At 40.7% G+C, this 22,810-nt stretch overlaps 1 protein-coding gene across 1 annotated transcript in view; it reads left to right on the forward strand.

Annotated features, from left to right (window-relative positions):
• The window catches only part of SLC36A4 (solute carrier family 36 (proton/amino acid symporter), member 4), a 94,131-nt gene that overhangs the window by 25,983 nt on the left and 45,338 nt on the right, over positions 1-22,810 (forward strand). The window contains exons 8-9 of the mRNA XM_010001484.1: positions 6,670-6,839; positions 15,623-15,792. Of these exons, the coding sequence (XP_009999786.1) occupies positions 6,670-6,839; positions 15,623-15,792 (340 nt within the window). The remainder of the gene's footprint in view (positions 1-6,669; positions 6,840-15,622; positions 15,793-22,810) is intronic.

Below are 22,810 nucleotides of genomic sequence, written 5' to 3' on the forward strand. Positions count from 1 at the left end.
TAAAGGACAGCAAAGCATATAATTTTACTTCAATGGTTTTGACATGACATTTAAAAATACTAGTGACAGAACTACAATGCTGCTTTTTAATTTTCAGTTTGAATTGTAGAGAAGTATTTTATATTTAATGAATATCATAAAATAAGACATTATAGTACACAAACTTGTGTGGCTTCTGTTGAATTTCAGAGTAAGCTAGAGAGTAAATAAATGTCATACTGGAGTGATAAATAAGCTTGTAAGCATAAAAAAGTAAAAAAGAAAAAAGAACCTGTAGAGAAAATGCCAGCTTCAGATGGCAAGCTAAGTAGGATTTATATAATTCTTTCAAGGTCATCAGAATTGGACAATAGGTCAGGGTTTTTTTGTGGCTATGAGTAGTTATTTTTCCTGGTGAAACAACTAGAAATCTTCTTTATGAGAACCTGAAAAGGTTGTTTTTTTGAGTTACTGGAATTGCTCTGCAAATTTCAGAAGGTAGTGTTCTGTAATGAGGACATGCCTTCTGGGTTTATTTATTTTGTATAAACCTTTTACTATTTAAAAATATGTACAGTCACCATTTGGCTTGCATCTTTCCTTGGGTAATAGTAGCTATCCTTTTATTTGCAGTCATGAGGGATCTGTTACGGAAAATAAAACTGTTTACTGCACTTGTTACAAAATAGTGATGATCTGTATCTTCCTCAAGAGAGTGAGTTTAAAAATGGGTCTAGAAGTGATGGAATAAAAGCTTGGTGCTCAAAATATTGCATAAGACTTTTTCTGCACAGTGAAAGGAGATGGACAAGGACAGGCAAGCAAAACATAGCAATATAATAGCTCCAAATGCAGTGGGGTGTGGAGAGTAATAGTGTGGCTGGAACTGTCTGATTAATTAGGAACATAATTTTTGTTGGCTTCTATCTTTTGCTGGATAAAATTGTATGTTATGTATGTTATGATGTATGTTATGATCATTAATTGATGTGGAGAAAACATACTTTTTTCTGTAGACAGTTCTCCCAGGATGAGGAAGGGTTATAGATCCACCTTTCAGTGAACAAGTCAGTTACTTGGTGCCTTTTGCAAACAAGATGGAATGGGTCAGGCCTGGGCTGCACTGGTTTCCTAAGAATTCAGTCTTCTGTCTTTTGAGGTTAGGTAGTACAGAATTGACGTTTACATGCCTTTGATATCTTCTTCAGCTTTTTTTTTTGCTTTGAATCACATGCAGAATCACACAGAATCATCATGGTTGGGAAGGACCTCTGAGATCTCTTGAGTGCAATCATCAACTCACAAAAAAACCTCCAAAATTAAAAAACCCTGAAAACTAACCAAACAAAAACCCCCCAACCTCAGCCCATAAGAGCATGCCCTGAAGTGCCATATCTATATGTTTCTTGAATACCTCCAAGGATGGTTGGTGGCTTCACCACCTCCCTGGGCAGGCTGTTCCAGTGGCTGACCATTCTTTCAGTAAAGAAATTCTTCCCAATGTCTAGTCTAACCCTCCCTGGTGCAACTTCAGGCCATTTCCTCTGGTCCTGTGGTTATTTACTTGGGAGAAGAGACCAGCACCCATCTCCCTGCAAACTCTTTTCAGGCAGTTGTAGAGGGCGATGAGGTCTCCCCTCAGCCTCCTGAACAGCTTTTTTGTTGTTGTAGAACATAGAATCATAAAATGGCTTCGTTTGGAAGGGACCTTAACGATCATCTAGTTCCAACCCCCCTGCATGGGCAGGGACACCTCTCGCTAGACCAGGTTGCTCAAAGCTCCTGGTCTTGAACACTTCCAGGAATGGGGCATCCACAGCTTCCCTGGACAACCTGTTCCAGTGTCTCACCACTCTTACACTAAATAATTTATTCCTATTGTCTAACCAAAATCTACCTTCTTCCAGTTAAAAGCAATGATCACAGATGGATAATATTATTTTTTTTTTCTGAGTAAATGTTGATGAATGTGTTGGTTTTAATTTTCCAAAATTCTCAAGAAAATATCTGTATAGCTGTGTGTTCCACCTGACCTACTTAGTTTTAAAGTGTAAAGCATAGAGGATTGCTTCATTGTTGCCATTTTAGAGGTATTTCCTGGAAAAGGGAAAGGTGACCTCATGTCTGCTACTAAGCTGTCCCATTACAAGGTTAGATTTTAGTGGCCATGACAATTATCTGATTATCTGCAGGCTCAATTCTTTTCTGGGTTTTTTTGGTCCAGTCATATGAAATGCATGGTAGAGATTTCTGTTTAGAATTGGACAGTCCCCTGCAGCTTAGCTCTAGTGTAGCAGGATAATCAAGGCAAGGGATGGGGAAAGAATGTATTCCTGGGGAATATTTGTACCTCCTGCATACAGCTTGAAATGAAAGTGAACATACTTTGCATAATGGGTGATCATAGAATCATAGAATCTTAGGGGCTGGAAGGGACCTCGAGAGATCATCTAGTCCAACCCCCCTGCCAGAGCAGGGTCACCTAGAGTACATCACACAGTAATTCATCCAGGTGGGTTTTGAATGTCTCCAATGAGGGAGACTCCACAACCTCCCTGGGCAGTCTGTTCCAGTGCTCTGTCACTCTTACAGTAAAAAATTTTTTTCAGATATTCACCTTGAACCTCCTATGCTCCAATTTACACCCATTACCCCTTGTCCTATCACTGGTCATCACTGAGAAAAGCCTAACTCCGTCCCCCTGACACTCACCCCTTACATATTTGTAAACATTGATGAGGTCACCCCTCAGTCTCCTTTTCTCCAAGCTAAAGAGACCCAGCTCCCTCAGCCTTTCCTTATAAGGGAGATGTTCCACTCCCTTAATCATCTTCGTAGCTCTGCTCTTTCGAGCAGTTCCCTGTCCTTTTTGAACTGAGAGGCCCAGAACTGGACACAATACTCCAGATGCGGCCTCACCAATGCAGAATAGAGGGGGAGGAGAACCTCTCTTGACCTACCAACCACACCCTTTCTAATGCACCCCAGGATGCCATTGGCCTTCTTGGCCACAAGGGCACATTGCTGGCTCATGGTCATCCTCCTGTCTACCAGGACCCCCAGGTCTCTTTCACCTACACTACTCTCCAGCAGTTCAGCCCCCAACCTGTACTGGGACATGGTGTTGTTCTTCCCCAAATGTAAAACTCTGCACTTCCCCTTGTTGAATTTCATCAGGTTTCTCCCCGCCCAACTCTCCAACCTATCTAAGTCTCTCTGAATGGCAGCACAGCCTTCTGGTGTGTCAGCCACTCCTCCCAGCTTAGTGTCATCAGCAAACTTGCTGAGGGTACATTCTATACCCTCATCCAGGTCGTTGATGAAGATGTTGAACAACACCGGTCCCAGTACCGACCCCTGAGGGACTCCACTAGTCACACACCTCCAACCAGATTCTGCCCCATTGACTACAACTCTCTGACTCCTTCCTTTCAACCAGTTCCTAATCCACCTCACTTCCTGATCACCAATTGATATCACCTGATGATAGATTAGCCAGTTTATTTCAAAGATCTGACTATGCTTCTTTGTCAGTAAATTCTGGGCACTTTTGAGTTTATTTGGTGGATGAAAGGAAGATGGATTATGCTTGTTTAGTAAATTAAGAAGCCAAAGTTTGGTAGTTACTTAAGGAATCAAATATTAAGTTTCAAGGAAGGTAGTAGTAGCAACATGACCCATTGTCTCAAAAATGACAGGAAGATCTCCATGAAGAAGACAGAGAAAAAGATGGAGAATTTATTCAACTGAGGAAGGAGGAAAATGATAGAAAATCAGAAAATACAGAAAGGATCAGTTTTGTCTAAAATACCAGATTTCATAGGTGTTTAGGGCTATGACAGGACTATTGTGAACTTGGGGGGAAAGAGCATGAACGACGCAGAGCATGGGAATCAGAAGCAGGGAAAAGACTCTTTAGAAAAAAAAAAAAAATTAAAAAAATCTTCAGAACTGTGAAACTTAACTCATCTCATGGATCTCGCAGTTTTCTTGGCTTCAGCATTCTGCCCCTGTGACCTTATTTGAGAGAGAAGTCCCCATAGTTTTCCCTGACCATAGTACTTACCATCACTAGGTTGGGCAGTGATTGTGTAAGTGGTGATAAGTTATAGTTCTGAAGAGCATGGGAGGTGTTGGACCAGATTAATTGTACTGCCTTTTGAAGAAGAAATGGTTGTTTGAAAAAGCGTGGAGCAACGCTGAAGTGTGAGATACTGAACTGATGCAACATTCATTTTGAGAGAAGATATTACGATGCAAATATTGGACAAAAAGAATTGGAGGTGTGCCTTTTTTTTCCCCCCAGACCTATTCAGTCATCTAGGTAGGGTGTGAGCTTTTTAAAAAAATCATGTAAAAGTATTGAAGAGTGAAATTAATTTCTGCCTCCAGAAAAAAATGACAAGAAAGCATGTTCAGCTTCATTGAAGCAACACAACTTCAGTGTTCCAAAAAGGAAGAAATAAAACCAGAACTGAGAAGCATGTGTGAAAAGAACGTTATCTCTTTTGAATTCAGTTAAAATATGGGGCTTTTCGAAGTTGCTGCAACCCAGACTATATAGGGACTGCAAAGAAATTTAGAGTAAGAATCTATACAGCAGCTGCCAGACAGTGTCAAAGTGTCAGAACAAACACTGGCTTGTGTCATACCTCCTGTCAGCTTCTGTCTCCTTATGAACACTTTGCCAATCTTTTGGATCCTGATGGAATTTAGCAGTTTAGGGAGCAGGGAGTTTATGTAATTGGTTGTTAATTGGCTTCACGTTAATCCTGTGAGGTACAGAACTTTTCAGCTTGTCTGGAATACGTGACACTGTATAAAACCTGGCTCATGTTTGTTGTGTAATTTCTATGAGGATCAATTCTGCCAAGGGAAGCATTTCCTGCAGTGACAAAAACTGGCTTGAAATGCTTCAAGCTGCTCAGAGTTCCTGACCAGGGGCAGGTTGCTGCTGAGGCTGGGAGGGGATGCTCCCACCTGGACTGAGTGATGCAGGGAAGGCTGCATTAGCTTTCTCATCTGTGCAGTCTGGAGGTGAATCTAGTCCTGATACTAACTCAGGGCTAAGCATGGAGAAATTAGCATTTTAAAAATGTGATTTCTCATGGCTGCAAAAACCAACGCTGACTAAAAGCATGGAAAACTGTATTGCTTGGTAACTCAGCACCATTCCCCACCTAAACTAACAGAGCTACTTGTTAGCTTGGAGTGTGCTGCATTCTTCATGATATAAATGTTTTCATGTTTAGTTATCCTGTATTTCTTTTTGCAGATAATTTCCTTACATTCAGTATAAATGAAGGCTGTAATGTTAAAGGGAAGTTGATGTGAGAACATGTTTAGTATAGTATGTTTTATTTTAATTTACTCATTATTGTGTATGAAGTGACATAATTGATTTTAAAGATTAAACTGTAGCAAATGGATAGTTTAAAAGCAAGAGTTAATATGCTTAAGAGAATTGTCCTAGTGTTTTGCATTTTTTAATTTAAAATTTTTTAAATTTTAAATTCTTTGATTTATTGGAGAAATGTGGGTCTTCAGACTGACTGGGTTTTTACACGCAAAAGCTAAAAGGTTGCAGGACAGGTAGAAAGTAAAAAAAAAATTACATTTTCATGCTTCCTCTGGAGTAAAGTGCATTGAACATAGTATTGTCACTTCTTCTTCGCTTTCCTTTATGAACTAAGTTTCAGATAGACAATTGTATGATAATCTTGTCTGCATGTGAAAAGAAACTTGTTAAAATATAAAAAAATTAAAAACTAAAAATAAAATCCAGATAGCTGTTAATAGAACAGTAGCTGTATTTAGATTAGACATTAGGAAGAAATTCTTCACTGCAAAGGTAGTGAGACACTGGAACAGGTTGCCCAGGGAAGCTGTGGATGCCTTCTCTCTGCAACTGTTCAAGGCCATGGGTGATGGAGTTTTGAGCAACCTGGTCTAGTGACAGGTATTGAAGATGATCTTTGAGGTCCCTTCCACCCCAAGCCATTCTGTGATATGCTCCATAGTACATGTAAAGGCAATCTGCATGCAGGAATGATTGTAATGCCTCTGTCTTCACTTTGAAGTAATGACAAGCCCAGCATAGTCACCTGGTTCTACCTGAGACTCAAAGCAGTTCGTTTAGGGAAAAGCAGTGTGCCTGGCCCTACCTCTGTCAGCAGAATGAAGAAGAGCATGGGTCTGTCTTCTGGTAGTCATGGACCCCAGCTTCTCTACCAGGGAGAGCTGAGGCTGACTGCTGAACGTGGGCTTGTTTGTCAGCCATGTGCATGGTAGGTTTTGTCTGTGATGGAGACTGACAGCCCAGACATGCCTAATAAAAATAGGAGATTTACCCTTGGATTCTGAACCATTCTGTTACAAAAAAAATTAATGTTACTCATATTGCCTGTGTAGTTTCATCCAGGCATGGTAAATTTCTCTGGTAAGGTTTTCTAACTTACAGATACTGATTTATGCTTCCACACAGATGCTGTTTTCCAGCCAATATAGGTGCTTCTCAGTAATTTAGTTCTATTTGGTGCATAAAATATTGTGATCTTCCAGACTATAAAGTATTATTGTAATCTCATTTATTGATAGAATCACCTAAATTTTGGAAATGGGCTTTGAAAGAGGGGAAAAGAAGTAGTTTTAATGTGAGAACAAAACATTTAATTGATTCTCTAATTCCAGGTACTCCCACTGGAAAACAGAATGAAGGACACTGCACGTTTCCCGCAGGCTCTGAACATTGGCATGGGAATAGTCATGACCTTGTACATCTCATTAGCCACTCTAGGATATCTGCGCTTTGGGGATGAAATAAAAGCCAGCATAACTTTAAACCTGCCAGAAGATAAATTGTAAGTGCAAAAATGTTGCAAAGTTTGTTCCATGCTTTTGTGCTGTCATGCTTCTAAGGGATTGGTGCTCAAAACTGTTTTAAAAGTGTACTGCATAAATTGTGTCTGTGCCTTCTACAGCTGAGCTGTGATCCTAGTCAGCAGTTTTTTGCACAGTAAAAGGAATTGCATATGGAAACAGATTAATGAGCTTTACAGCAAAGTTCCATCTCTAGTAAAGCCCAGTTTCCAGTGTAGTGAAGGAGTGAATATGTGGTTTGCAACCAGCTATTTTGTAGTTCTGAAGCCAGCTAGTTTTGACTTGGGTATCTTGGTAATGTAGTGGCCCTTTTTAGTGGAGTCACTGACTTAAGCAGGCAAGCAACTGGAATAGAAGACAATAAAGCTGAATAGGTTTGTAATTTAAATGCAAGTCTCTGGATAAGTCATAATGATGGCTTCCTATCAGGAAAATGAGACTTAAGTTCCTTAATGTGAGGGTGGTGGATCACTGGAACAGGTTTCCTAGTGAGGTGTTGGAGGCCCCATCCCTGAAGACTTTCAAGGTCAGGCTTAATGGGGCTCTAAGCAATATGTTCTAATGTGAGATGACCTTGCTTGTTGTAGGAGGGTTGGACTAGATGACCTTTAGAGGTCCCTTCCAACCCAAGACTTTCTATGATTTTATGCATGCCAGTGTCTCAGGGTATTATAATTTTTTAGGTATCTTTTTTAACGCTATGAGAGCTACACATGTCACATGCTGAAGAAGCACTGAAAACTGTTTCAGCTGGTGGGAGCTGAAGAGTATTTCAACAGAGGATGGAAGCAAGGTCAGGTAGCCTGGGGGGAGTATAAAGAAATTGTCTGTGCAGCCAGGAATCAGGTCAGGAAAGCTAAAGCCCAGATAGAATTAAATCTGGTCAGGGACATTAAGGGTAACAGGAAAAGTTTCTATAGGTACATCAGTGATAAAAGGAAGACTAGGGGCAATGTGCACCCTCTCCAGGAGGAAACAGGAGACATGGTCACATGGGATATGGAGAAGGCTGAGGTGGTCAATTAATTTTTGCCTCATTCGTTACTGGCAAGGGCTCTGGCCACACTGTACAAGTCACAGAAGGCAAAGACAGGGACTGGCAGAAGCAAGTTTTGCCCACGGTAGGGGCAAATAAGGTTCAAGACCATCTGAAGAACCTGAAAGTGCACAAGTCCATGGGACCTGATAAAATGCATCTGGGGGTCCTGATGGAACTGGTGGATGAAGTTGCAAAGCCATTTTCCATCATATTTGAGAAATCATGAGAGTCTGGTGATGTTTCCACTGCCTTGGAAGAAGGGAAACATAACCTCCATTTCCAAAAAGAGAGAAAAGGAAGACCTGGGGAACTACAGGCCAGTCAGTCTCACCTCTGTGCCTGGCAAGATCATGGAGCAGATCCTCCTGAAGGCTCTGCTAAGGTGCATGGAAAGTGTTGGACAAGGGGAGAGCAACTAATATCACCTACCTAGATTTATGCAAAGAGTTTGACACTAGCCTGCATGACATCCTGGTCTCTAAATTGGAGAGATAAAAATTTGATGGATAGACCACTCAGTGGATAAAGAGTTGGCTGGCTGGTGACACTCAGAGTAGTGGTGAAAGGCTTGATGTCCAAATGGAGACTCAGTGACAAGTGGCGTTCCTCAAGGGTTGGTGCTGGGACTTGTGCTGTTTAACATCTTTGTCAGTGACATGGACATGGTATTGAGTGCACCCGCAGCAAGTTTTCTGATGACACTAAACTGTGTATTGAGCTTGACACACTGGAGGGAAGGGATACCATCCAGAGGGACCTTCACAGGCTTGAGAGGTGGGCCTTTGCCAACCTCATTAAGTCCAGTAAGGCCAAATGCAAGGTCTTGCATGTAGTCCAGGGCAATCCCAAGCACAATTACAGGCTGGGCAGAGAATGGATTGTGAACACCCCTGAGGCAAAAGGATTTGGGGGTGTTGGTTGGTGAGAAACTCAACACGAGCCAACAATGTGCACTTGCAGCCCAGAAAGCCAACTGTGTCCTGCAACAAAAGAAATGTGACCAGCAGATCAAGGGAGGTGATTCTCCCCCTCTATTCTGCTTTCAGGAGACCCCACCTGCAGTACTGTGTCCATTTCTGGAGGCCCCCATATAAGAAGGACATGTTTTTCCTGGAGTCCAGAGGAGGGCCTTGAAGCTGATCAGACTAGACACCAGGTTGGGAGGGAGTGTTGATCTGCCTGAATGTAGGGAGACCCTACAGACTTGGGCAGACCAGATTGATGGGCCGAGGTCAGTTGTATGTTCAACAAGGCCAAGGGCCCAGTCCTGTACTTGGGCCACAACAACTCTATGCAACACTACAGGCTTGGGGGAGAGTGGCTGGAGAGCTGCCCAGCAGAGAGGGACCTGGGATGCTGATTGACAGCAGCTGTACATGAGCCAGCAGTGTGCCCTGCTGGCCAAGAAGGCCAATTGCATCCTGGCCTATATTCGGAATAGTGTGGCCAGCAGGACCAGGGAGGTGATCATCGCTCTATGCTCAGCATTGGTGAGGCTACACTTCAAATACTGTGTCCAGTTTTGGGCACCACAATACAGAAAGGACATTGAGGTGCTGGAGCATGTCCAAAGAAGGGCAACAAAGCTGGTGAAGGACCTTGAGAACAAGTCATATGAGGACTGGCTGAGGGAACTCGGGCTATTTAGTCTGAAGAAAAGGAGGCTGAGGGGAGAGCTCATTGCCCTCTACAGCTACCTGAAAGGACGTTGTAAAGAGGTAGGCACTGGTCTCTTCTCACAAGTAACAGGTGATAGAACAGAAGTGAATGGCCTCCAGCTGTGCCAGAGAAGATTTAAACTAGACATTAGGAAGAACTTTTTCACTGAAAAGGTTATCAGGCATTCGAACAGGCTGCCCAAGGACGTGGTTGAGTCACCATCCCTGGATGTGTTTAAAAGTCATCTAGATGTGATACTTCGGAATATGGCTTAGTGCTGGACTTGGTAGAGTGGGGTTAATGGTTGGACTTGATGATCTTAAAGGTCTTTTCCAACCTAAGCGATTCTGTGATTCTGTGATCAGAGGACTGAAGGACCTCTCCTGTGAAGACAAGCTGAGCAAGTTGGGCTTTTTCAGCCTGGAGAAGAAAAGGCTCTTGGGAGAGCTTAGAGGGGACTTCCAGTACCTGAAGGGCTACAGGAAATATGAGGAGAGACTTTTTGCAAGGGTGCATGAAGTGATAGGAAAAGGGGGAATGTTTTTAAGCTGCAAGAGGGTAGATTTAGGTTAGATAAAGGAAGAAATTCTGCAGTGTGAGGGTAGTGAGACACGGGCACAAGTTGCCCAGGGAGGTTGTGGATGCCCCCTCCCTGGAAATGTTTCAAGGCCAGGTTGGATGGGGCATTGAGTAACCTGGTCTAGTGGAAGGTGTCCCTGTCCATGCAGGGGGGTTGGAACTAGGTGATATTTAAGTTCTCTTCTAATTTAAACAGTTCTGTGATTCTTTGGTGCATTGTTAGTTCTCAATCTATCTATGGATAGATATGTACACTAATTATTAAAGATTTTTTTTTTATTGTACTAGTTTTCTGGCTAGTGGGTCTAAAACCAGGTGTATCAGCAGTGCACAAGTGTAAAAGCTGAAATGTATTTTAATGTTTTCCTTCTATGTCTTTCATTCTTGTTGTAAGCTTGCTCCTACCTTTTGTTCAGTATCTGCTATGGTAGGATATTGAGATTGTGAAATCTCGAACTGCTTATGACAAACAAAAACTTTGCTGAACTGGATGCTGACCCCTTTTTTTATTATTTGAAAATGAGAAGAACATATTTAAAGAATGTTCTTAATTTTCAAGTGCTACTTTTTAATTCTCTTTTTTCATTTTCCTTTCTTGGGGCCAGTATGAATTATGCATGTATAACAGTTTTAAAAAGCTTTGTTTCATTGTCTGACTGATTGCAATGATAAATCCATGAAATGATTCTAAACTATTTCTTGAAAGAGGATTTCTTTTTAAATAGAATTTTCACTTGTCTGGTGTTGCAGATTTGCTTGTTATGTTTTTGTACTGCTATTTTAAAAATGGAACTTTGGGGCAAATTTTTTTTCCTCGTTTTGTGGCAGTTTTTTCTATTTTTTATTCTTGTTCTGATTTTTGGGGCATATTGTTCATAATACATACTTAATTTTGTCCTTTTGTTAGACATAATCCATACTTTAAAAAACAACAACAACATAAGTCTTCAAAAACTTGCTGTATCAATTTCTGTCAATATCATGTGTCTGAAAGGGAATGTGCTTCTATTGGTAATTCTACATGGTATTGCTCATTGTTGATATGGTTAATGAAAAATTAATTATAAATGGTAGACCAGGGTTTAATTGTGTCTTAAGGGCTATTAAAAGATGAGGAAGCAGAGGAATAAAGAATTGAAAATAAGGTTTCTCACTCACTCTGTTGTTTTTCATTGTCCTCAGGCAAGCAAGAGGATGAATTTTATTCTGCTGTAATATTCTGCTTTATTCTGCAGCCCTGCTGACTAACAGGGCTGTCCAAGTAAGGGTTTCCAAATAGCTTTTGGCTCCAGTGCAGTTGTGGTGATAATATTTATCCTGATGGCTTTGATGACCTAATGCAAAGAAAGAGATAATAGAAGAGATGGAAACTGGTGTTCTGTAAGGTGGAGAATTGGCATTAAAAGTTTAATAACCTCAGAGTTGCTCATGGCACATATGCAGAGATAACAAAGTAATCTGTTTTCATCTTTAATCTGTTTTCATCTTACCCTGCATAGGATGCCAGAGCACCAAACAAAATTAGGAGGAGCAGCTCAGTGGTCCATGCATGGCTGTGATGTACTGTGGCTCTACTTGCTACTGTACTGATGAGCAGATGCCTGCAATTAACTGCCAGCAAAACAAATTGCCAGTGACCTGTATGACAATTTTGTGTTGCTTGGTCCTCACATAAAAAGCCAGGAAGTAGCTGGATTGAACTAGAGAAATGCAAGGAGTGGACAGGTTTTTATAAGCAACCCGTCATGTGGAAGAGCCTGGAATGTAGCTAAGCAGTGAGACTTGGCTTATGTGTTTAATTCCAGCTCGACAATCCCTGTCCTTAAAATAATCCTTTACTGTGTTAAGTCACACAAGAGTGTGAGTGTGATACCTGAAAACCTTATACTGAAAAACTGTTATTTTTTATGTGAAATTTGTCAAGACAGTACCAATATATGGCTTTTTTCCAATATATGTAAGGAAGCAAGATGCAGAAGCCCATGCAAAATTATATGGAAATTAGGCTGCCAACCCATTCAGGCATTTATTTTATTTTAATATCTTCTTTATTTTACACATAAGTGTCACAGCTATTTCCCACTGAGATATAGTAATATGAGATTAGATTTGAACTTTTTTGCTTTTTTTTTGTCTTGGTCTTTGATGTGACACTTTTTTCTGATCTTTTCCTTTACTAACAGAGCAGAGTTTTCTGGTTCTGCACAGGTCTGAAAAAAATACATGAAGATTAAAGCTGGTTGATTCCAAGTAATCTAATATTTTTCAGAACAGTACAGAGTATTTTTAATCAATTTAGTCCAAAAGAAGTTAAATTAACTGACTGTAAATGTAACTATATTTATATTGGTTTAAAGAAACTGCTCACTATGTTGTATTTTCTGAGCATTTTTATCTATACTTTGGTGGCATGCAGTGTTGAATAGCAGTAGAAAGGAAGATTAATGAGAACAAAAATTCTTCCCTCTTCTTAAAATGTATCTTGTGTCTTTTACCAGTCTGTTTAGGGGTAATTTTGCTTTTTATGGAACTGAATGCTTGGAATGGTGCAAGGTATCAGTTTGTCTTTGGCACAGAATGAAAAAACATCTTAAACTAGCTTTCCAACAAAATAGTGTCTCTTAAAATTGTTCCCTAAAATGTGTGTCTAGTTACAGCAGCTCTAGTGCTGTATGTTTGAAAAGACATGCCTGCATCAAACACTTCTGCAGGAGCACACCTTTTCTCAATTTCTTTTTTAGTAATGCCAGTTCACCACTGGCATGTTTGGCTTAGTTTGGAGCAGTAGAACTTGGTACTCCTTTGTGTTGCTATAAAACAGTGGGGTTTTTCCATCATTACTGACTTCAAATGTCATGGCCTTTATTGACACTTCCATGATCTCCTATCAGACACAACCCTTCAGTAGAGTTTGTGTGTTACAGTAATTTCATAGAATCATAGGGGTTGGGAGGGACCTCGGAAGATCATCTAGTCCAAGCCCCCCTGCCAGAGCAGGGTCACCTAGAGAACATCACACAGGAATGCATCCAGATGGGTTTTGAATGTCTCCAGTGAAGGAGACTCCACAACCTCCCTGGGCAGCCTGTTCCAGTGCTCTCAATTTAATGATGTGCTGTACCTAGTGAAGTTCTGTACCTTTTCAAGAGGAGATGTGGACTGCAAGCAAATTTGGTTGTGGACATTTGCTAGCCTTGAAGGTATTCCTTCCAATTTTAATAAATAAAATTTCCTGAGATGCCCCTCTTCCTGTTAGGAACACTTTGTGACTGTGCAGAAATCTGGAAGATACTGGCTTTGGCCTTAAACATGGCCAGTGTTTACTGCCACTGTGAAAGGTTTATCAAAGTGCAGAATATATTTGATTTAAGTTTGGAATTTTATTTTCCCAAATAACTACCTGCTCTCTAATCTGCTTTTCTTTAAGTTTTTTTATTTATGATCACATTATATTGATTTTTGGAGGGGTTTTTTTGGAGGTACATATTTTGGCAGTATGCTTATCTTCTGCAGTTTCATAGGCAGTTACAACTGTTGCAACTAGATAATGCTTTTTCTTTACTGGGGAAAAATATAATCTAAAAATGTCTATCTGTTTCAGTGATGTCCAGTGATAGGACAAGGGGCTATGGGTGCAAACTGGAACACAGGAGGTTCCATGTAAATATCAGAAAAAACTTTACTGTGAGAGTGGCAGAGCCCTGGAACAGGCTGCCCAGAGAGGTTGTGGAGTCTTGTTCTCTGGAGAAATTCAAACCCATTCCTGTGTGATGTGCTCTAGGTGATCCTGCTCTGGCAGGGGGGTTGGACTAAATGATCTTTCAAGGTCCCTTCCAACCCCTAAGATTCTGTGATTCTCTGATCTCCTTAGTGCCATGTGGCCATAATGATACTTGGAGCATCAGACAGAATCCTGCTACCAGTCAGGAAAGTGCCTAACATGTTGTATATTTTTGCACTTCTCCTTCAGTTGATTTGGATCATCATCAGCATAACTAAATTTGCACCTCTTTTTATTCTGTTGAGCTTCATAGCAAAGTATGAAACCAGAATTAGAACATAATATTTCATAATTTAGTTTTCTATAACAGAATGACTAGTTTGGCCATGAAAACTGGAACTGTGGCCTCCCTGAGTGCATATAGTTTTGGAAGCAAAAAATGATATAAGGAAGGGGCATCAAAACTGTCTGGAAACAAAGATTTCTCTAGGATTTGCTCATACAAAACTCCCATACTGCTCGAGATGGAGACTTCATAGGCTACATCACAATTGCAGCTATTCATCTTCAAATAGATCTTTACTTTTCCATGTTACTAAGTTGTTGGTTTTTTATTGTGTTAACAACCTGATACTCCATTTTCTTTGATCAATCCTTATCTGCCAAGACTGATGATAAAAATGGTAGTGCATCAGTTTTCATCTTACAATAAGTAATAAGCAGGATTGCTTGAATTTTTGTTTTCCTACACAGTAAAATGCCTCATGTTGTTTTGTCCATTATTGCTGCTCTTCTATTGAATAAATAAATAATTTGGCAGGACAGCAATGAAATCCATGTTATATGGCTTTTATTATTACAGTGAATTGTGTTGGTATAATTAGTTCATATAATTAGTATAATGTCGATCACTGACTGTGTCTTGGCCTATTTCTTGAAGTTAATAGTGGCTAATTTCTTTCATCATGGCCCTCAGCCTATTACTTAAGGACTCTGTAAATCACATTCTAGCTCAAAGCAAGCCTGTAGGGACAGAACTGGAGTTTGTGGGGAGGCTGAGATGCTGGAGAGTGTGGGGTAGCATTGGATTTCTCCTTTTGTTTATCCCCCACTGTGAAGCTAGGACATAATCACTGAACACTCCTAGGTCTGTAGGCCTGGAAGCTCTAAATACAGCTTTGTGGGATTTGAACTGATTTTTAGTTTTGTGGAGGCTGACCTAGTGCTGATTTAGTTGTGTTGTCTAATGTGCAGGAGATTCTCAGAGTAAGCAGGAAAACCCTGGCATTGCATGGGTCAGAAGCAGTATTTGAACCTATTGCTCTGAAAAGCCACATAATCCTTCTGTATACATCTTCCTTCTATTTGGAGGGAGTAGTTATATTTACCATGTTTTTTGATGTGCAAGTTTAGAAAAAAGCCACCATTATTACATTAAAATAGTCTTAGGGGAAAAAATTAGTTACTTTACCAGTTTTTATTTCACAGCAACTGTGGGGATTTTTGTAAATCTTAAAATGGGGGGGGGGAAAGGCATGGAACAGATTATATTTTAGTAGGCCTTAAAGATTGTTAAATACTCTGAATTTACATTGAAGGTGAAAAATCTGGATCATCTGGATCTGATTAAAAATGTGAAAGTTTCCTTGTTTAGGCATTGATAAATTCTCAAATATCATATGATAGGAAATTCCTTAAAAAAAAAAAAAGCCTTTTCAAATAAAGAGTTTGCAACTGACATGAACGTGTGTAAATCTTTTGAACAGGTTGTATCAGTCTGTAAAAATTCTGTACTCCTTTGGGATTTTTGTGACCTACTCGATTCAGTACTATGTCCCTGCGGAGATCCTCATTCCAGCTGTCACCTCCAAAGTGGAGCAGAAGTGGAAGTTACTCTGTGAGTTTGTGGCGAGAGCACTATTGGTCTGCTCAACCTGTAAGTATGTGCAGAATATCCATTAAAAAGCTTGCTGTTACACCTTGTTGGGGCCTACTAGTTTTGTTTGTTTTGTTACTGATTTTTCTGGAGGCTAATAATCCTGAAATTATGTTTCAATGGCTCTGTATGTTTTGATTCTCATTAACAAGTCAATTTAATGTTGTATTTGTATTTTAACCACACTTTTTTTTGGTAGATGTGACCAATTATTTGGCAACCACATCTTTTGCCAGTAGTGAAGTTGGCAACTTGAAAATAATTTTCTTAAATCAAAAGTTCACAGAATCACAGGATAGTCATGTTTGGAGAGGACCTCTGAGGTCACTGAGTCCAATAGCAAAAAAAAGAAACAAACACAAAACTCCAGAAAACCACACCCCATAAAAATCAACAACAGCCAACCCACAACATTGGCCTCTAGAGCATGCCCTGAAGTTTCTCATCTACACATTTCTTGAATACCTCCAAGGTATACCACCACCTCACTGGGCAGGCTTTTCCAGTGCCTGACCACTCTTTCAGTAAAGAAATTCTTCCTGGTGTCCAATCCAAACCTCCCCTGGTGTAACTTTAGGCCATTTCCTCTGGTGCTGTGGTTATTTACCTGGGAGAAGAGGCCAGCATTCACCTCCCTACAAACTATTTTCAGGCAGTTGTAGAGGGTGATGAGGTCCCCCCCTCAGCATCCTCCAAACTTAACATCCCTACTACCCTCAGCCTTTCCTTGTATGAGTTGTTTTCTAGGCTCTTCACCAGCTTGGTTGCTCTCATCTGAACACACTCCAGCCCCTCAGTGTTCTTCCTGTAGTGAGGGGCCCAGAACTGAACACAGTACTTGAGGTGCAGAATTTTAAGTAATAGAGTTTAAGTAATAGAGACATACTGCAGTTTAATGTCAGTGTTTCTCTATGTGATCTGCAATGCATGCTGCTTGTGGAGAAAACCTCTTTCTGTTTTGTTGGTCTGAGGATTCGGCCAAAGGTGTGCTGCTGTACCCATATAGCTTTGGCAAACATGGGTGCCTGGGCAGAGTGTCCATGGAGTGCCACTTAATTTAGGTGATAATGCTCCAGAGTAGTTTTGTATCTCTGCTTCCAGTGTCTGTTACCACTTTTGTTTTTCTCAGTTGTCCCCTACTATTTCTGTCCTTCCTACTGTGTCCCTGCATTTCTCCCAAATAGTCTATGTACCACAGATGCTAGCAGTAAGGTCTCACTGAATGGTGAGTGTGGTCTCATCTAGCAATTGATTATCCTGAAGATAATCAGCTGAGGAGGAAATTTAGGTTCCCAGCAGCTCCCATCAAAAATGCTGACTAACATAAGAAGCTTTTCTTAAAAGTGTTAAAAAAAATTGTTCCCAGTACAAAGGTGCCTCTTGACTCCATCATTTACACTGGAATGTGCTGTTTACCTTAAAAAAAAAAATCAAAACTGCCAAACAAAAAGTTTTTAGGGGCAAAATATTGATGAAAATGTAGAGTTTAGTTTTTGTTTCTCTTGGTGAGTGCTGACCCAGTGGCTAAAGTGCTGGATTGCACATAGTAATTATCTGTTGTCAAAGAGAACTTGAACATCCAGGGAGATCTTAAGGTCAAGGATGTTGAGAGCAACAGGTTAATGTTGGTGCAGTTTAGTTACTGCAGTAAGCAAAGAGAAATACTATTGATCTGATAACTTGCTGCTCTGAAAGTATGTATGCTATAAGAAATATATTTATTCAAAAAAATAAATGTGAAAAGCTTTCTTGAATAATGAAGTATAGATGTCCTGAAGCACCATATACCCTGTGTTATGCTTCAAGTATTCATGGAGCATAGTGAACCTGTTGATGTTTTAAGATTGGGTATAGGTGAATAACTCTTATAATACCTGAGAGGCATCTAGATGTGCTTTAGGATCCAAAATGCTTTTCAGTGTCTCTCCAGGACCTCAGTAAACTCTCCAGTCATAACTATACTTTGGTGTCACGATGCCTTCAACTTCTTCTCATTCTTTATGGCACTTTATGTGCCCCTTGTAACCTGCCCTGGTAATGATACTGTAATATATTTGAAAAGCTAGAATTCTTGTAGATCTAAACTGTTATTTACAGCTGATGGTTTTGAGGGTTTATAGGAGAAAAAGATGCTGTCAGAGATGTGTCTGATGAAGAACCTGTGCTGAATAGGTTTCAAAGCACATTTGCCTTTGGAAAATTACAAATGACTCCATGACATTTTGCCCTAGGTGTTTTTTTTTTCTCAATTTTATTACTGAACTTTGTAATTACTAGGTAGTCTGGGAAGGCAAAACTGAGGAACAATCTCCAAGAAAAAGAAGCAGAAAAAGGAAGAGAATTAGCTTTAAAATATGAAAGAGGAGTCTGTAGAAGGTAAAAAGAAATGGAAGCAAATCAGAGGGCAGGGTACCTTGTGAGTGGGACTTGAAAACAGCAGTTTTCTGTTGGATATAATTAACGGCAGTTGGGTGCATTGGGACAGACGGAGTCTAGTCCAGTATCAGTTGTGATGGATCTCTTTTCCCAGAGTTATGTTGACATGTGCTCTTTCTTCTGGATTTCATGCAGTTGTGCATTGTGTTTTTTCATATTTTTTTTTCATTATAAACCAGCAACTAATGGCCTTTCTTATCTGAAGGCACAATAAGCACTTCAAAATTATTCACTGTAAAGTGAATGCTATACCTTTATTTCTTTTTTTAAATGTGTGCAGTAAAATTGGACCTGGTTTGTGCCACTGAAACTAATATGTAATGCAAATCTCTAAAATGGACCTGCTGAGGTGTTACAGGTGCTACTGTGATGTTTGAGAGTGCTGCGTTGTTTGCTGCAAGGCACAGAAAAGTGAAACTAGAAGTTTGCTCTTAAGTGTTTGACATTTGCCAGGGTGTTGTGCTTGCCCTAGTTGTAATTTCAATTATTTTCAATTAATTTCTACAAATTCTATGTATGCAATATCTGGAATACTTTTTCACCAGCAATCATGTGTGTAAGTTCCCATCCTTACGCTCATTTTCTGTTTGTCATTTTTCACTGAAGCATTGGTTATAAAGCAGAATTGATTGAAATAGTGCTTTTGTCTTCAGTAGATAATCATCAGATCAGCAGATGCAGACCATGGTTCCTGAAATGACTCAGAAAAATGTTTCCTTATTAGAAAGAAAAATCCCAAACCATTTAAAATTGAGTTCTAAAAATAAAATGGTTTTGGTATCAGTGACAGAATATGTTGTAATGTCTGGACTATTCGGAGGTCATACACTGATTAAAGGGCCTCTGCTTACTTGAAGAGAATTCTCTGAAAGGAGACTCTTCAGCTGTGTTACTAATATGACATTAGCTTATTAAGAGAATACTTGAAAAATCATTATTATGAATTTCTGGGGCTTTTGCATTTCTCAAAAATCAATGATGTAATTGTTTTATTGTTGCTGTATGTCAGAAACTTTGCTGGGTAAAAGCATATTCTGGAGTGGTTTTTTTGGTTTGTTTGGTAAGGTTTGTTTTAAGCAAGAACTTGACAAACTACGGGAGATGTAACTTGAGTCCAAAAGAACTGTACGCCTTGCTTATAGTTTCTATTTATTGACTGGTCACTTTTCGGCCCTTAGCGTTCATATATGTTATGGTTTTATTTACATTTCTGTTTCCTTTGCTAGTGTTTCACAAAAGAGACTTTATCTGAAGCATGGGATGAACAATGCATTTGACCCCAAATGGCACCAATCTGAGGCAAACCTTCAAGTGTGGGACAGGGGCAGGCATGTACCCAGTTGTGGCTGCTTTGGTGATTGTCACTCTGGGACTAGATCAGTCTCGGCTCACTGAGCAGTTCCTGAGGAGCAGAGAAATCACCTGAACTTTTTCTAGACAGAATTGGTAGTTAAAGGTGTTCAAAAGACAATTTTTTAGCTATATTGTAAAGGAAGTTGCAAGTAGATTGAAGAACAATGTTTCCTGTAGCTGTCTGAAATTTCATATCTGTTCTTAGCATTTTCAAGACTGATGCACTATTATTAAGGTAAAAGCAAATTCTAAGGATTATTTTTGCTGGGAAAGTGCTAGACTGGCAAAATCAGGCCTTTCCTTTGTTTATAGTCCCTTGTTTATTCTTTTTGAACAAGGAAACCGTGAGTGTAAATAACTTGACAGACCTTCCTCCTTTTCTCCACTCTTCCAATTTAGTTTAGTGTTAAAATTGCATCTTAGTATTGCATGGCCAAAAGGGCAAGTCTGATACTTTTGAATTTTAAGAAAAAGAAGGTAAAGCTTCTGCTTCATTTGATATTGAACACTCCCCATTTCATTTGCAAGAGAGATGCATCTCCTCATCTTTGCTTACTAGCTAGGCAGAAATATGATTGAAAGCTGGATGAAGCATCACTGTGAGGGGCAAAGTTAGAAATTAGAATTGTAGGATCATTAAGTTGGAAGAGACCTTAAAGATCATCAAGTTCCAACCCCCCTACCTTGAGCAGAGAACCCTACCACTAGATCAGGTTGCACAAAACCTTGTCCAACCTGGCCTTAAACACCTCCAGGGATGGGGCATCAAGAACTTCCCTGGGCAACCCATTCCAGTGAAGAATTTCTTGCTAATATCTAACCTAAATCTCCCCTCTCTCAGTTTAAAACCATTACCCTTTGTCCTGTTGTTATCTTCTCTCATGAAAAGCACCTCCCCAGCTTTCCTGTAGCTCCTTTCAAGTACTGGAAGGTGCTATGAGGTCTCCCCAGAGCCTTCTCTTCTCTAGGCTGAACAGCCCCAACTATCTCAGCTTGTCTTCACAGTAGAGGTGCTCCAGCCCTTTGATCATCTTGGTGGCCCTTCCCTGGACCCTCTCCAACAGCTCTATATCTTCTTGTGCTGAGGGCTCCAGAACTGTACACAGTATTTCAGGTGGGGTCTCACCAGAGCAGAGTAGAGAGGCAGAATCACCTCCTTGGCCCTGCTCGCCACACTTCTTTTGATGCAGCCCAGGATGCAGATGCTCTCTGGGCTCCAGCACACACTGGTGGCTCATGTCGAGCTTCTCATCAACTACCACCCCCAAGTCCTTCTCCTCAGGACTGCTCTCCAGCCATTCTCTCCCAGCCTGTATTTGTGCCTGGGGTTACTAACCTGTTAGTGAGCCCTGTGTTTGCACATGGCTTCCAGCTCTTCCTTGTTGTTTCCCATGTTGCGTGCATTGGTGTAAATGCATTTGAGCTGGGTCATCGATTTCATCCCTGACATGGGTGCACCACCCCATGGCTCATCTGTAGCAAGCCTGGCTTTATCTCCCACCTCCTTCCAACCTAGTGTAAAGCCCTATCAATAATCCCCATTAATTCCTGCCCTAGTACCCTTTTTCCCCTGTGGTACAGGATCTTCCCATCCCATGTCAGTAGGCATGTCCTGTAAACCAAACCATGATCAAAAAGCCCAAAGTCATGTTGGTAGCACCAGTTTTGGAGTCAGGCATTGATCTGTGTGGTATTTTTGTTCACCCATTCATCATTCCCCAAGACTGTAGGGACAGAGGAGAACACAACTTGTGCACCCGATCCCTTGACCAGTCATCCCAATGCCCTAAAATATTTATTTAGTAACCTCAAACGTCTTTTCTCCACCTCATCACTACCAACCTGAAATATCAAAAGAGGATAATAGATTGAGGGCCATATCAAACCAGGAAGTTTCCTGGTTATATCCCTTACCCTGGGCCCAGGGAGGCATCATACTTGCCTGTGAGAAGGGTCTGGCTGGCATATGAGACCTTCAGTTCCCCTCAGAATGGTATCGCCTATCACTATCACCCTCCTCTTGCTCTTCTCAGAAGCAGTCTTTTAATATGAGGAGCTGGTTGCTTTGGCAACTTCTTAGGAGCAGTCCTATTGTGTTGAGCTGGCTGTTTCAGCAGCTCCTTGAATGGGGCTTTGTCAGCATTCTTGTTTAAGTGGTCCCCTATCTCCAGAGCCCTGCATCTGTTCTGTAAGGGCACCTGGAAACGTAGGGAGGGTCTGGTGAGAACTCTTGTGCTACCCCTAGCAGGGACCTGCTTCCATTGCCCCCTGTTCTATCGTAGTTCCCATCCTTCCTCCTGGTGACCAGAGGGCTGAGGATCTTCTACCTCTTGTGAAGCTACCACCTTCTGCTTTTTCCCCAAGGATGGCAGGGTGCAGCTCTACCAGTCTATTTCCCGTTCACATTCCCATATGGTCCTTAACCTCTCCACTTCCTGCTTAAACTCAGCTAATCCTTTACCTGGTCGCAGCACACAGATGTTGTTTTTATTGTATGTGCTCCTAGGAGCACATACAAACAGAAGGAATGGGATGAGAGTCACCATAGGATTTGGAAAGCACTGAACAGGTATGGAGGTTCAGTGTTGTGTGGATACTTGCTGCCTGCCCTCAGGTCATTCTTGGAAGTTCACCACTACAGGAGTCTTCCAGGTACCTAAGGACATCCAGCAGCTGCCTGGCAGCTTTGTCCTTTGGTGGATCAGTTCAGCTCATCATAATAGTTAGAAGCTCTCTTTGTAAGGCATAAGAGGACAGAAAATCCATCTGATCGTGCTCAGATTGTACAAACACATTCTTGTGGTTTCAGTAGGTTCTGTTACTGTTGCATATGCATCTTTATTTTAAGTATAAATGCTTTTGATTTATTTTTCTCAGTTTTTACTTAGTGTTTGTGGTATTCGAGTGTCATATAACTTCAGTACTTTGAAATACTTGTCAGGGTGGAATTTCTATAATGTTGAAAATATTTACCCTGGTCTTAGATCTTTAAAACACATCAGAAAACCAGTTTGGATCCGTGTTCAAAGCATCTGCTTGGTAACAGGTTGGGGATTGTGCTCATGGTTCCGTCCTTGGCTGAGCCTGTTATGTGATGGGATTGTGCTACTGCACACTGGGATTAACCATTTGAGTGTGAAGCTTTCTAGTTTGCTTCTGGAGGAACTGGACCATCCTGGCTTATTTTTAAAAGCTATGTTAATATCTTTGCATCAAACAGTATATACAT

This window comes from Chaetura pelagica, unplaced genomic scaffold (genome assembly GCF_000747805.2).
Source record: "Chaetura pelagica isolate M959 unplaced genomic scaffold, ChaPel_1.0 scaffold647, whole genome shotgun sequence".
NCBI classification, from domain to species: domain Eukaryota; kingdom Metazoa; phylum Chordata; class Aves; order Apodiformes; family Apodidae; genus Chaetura; species Chaetura pelagica.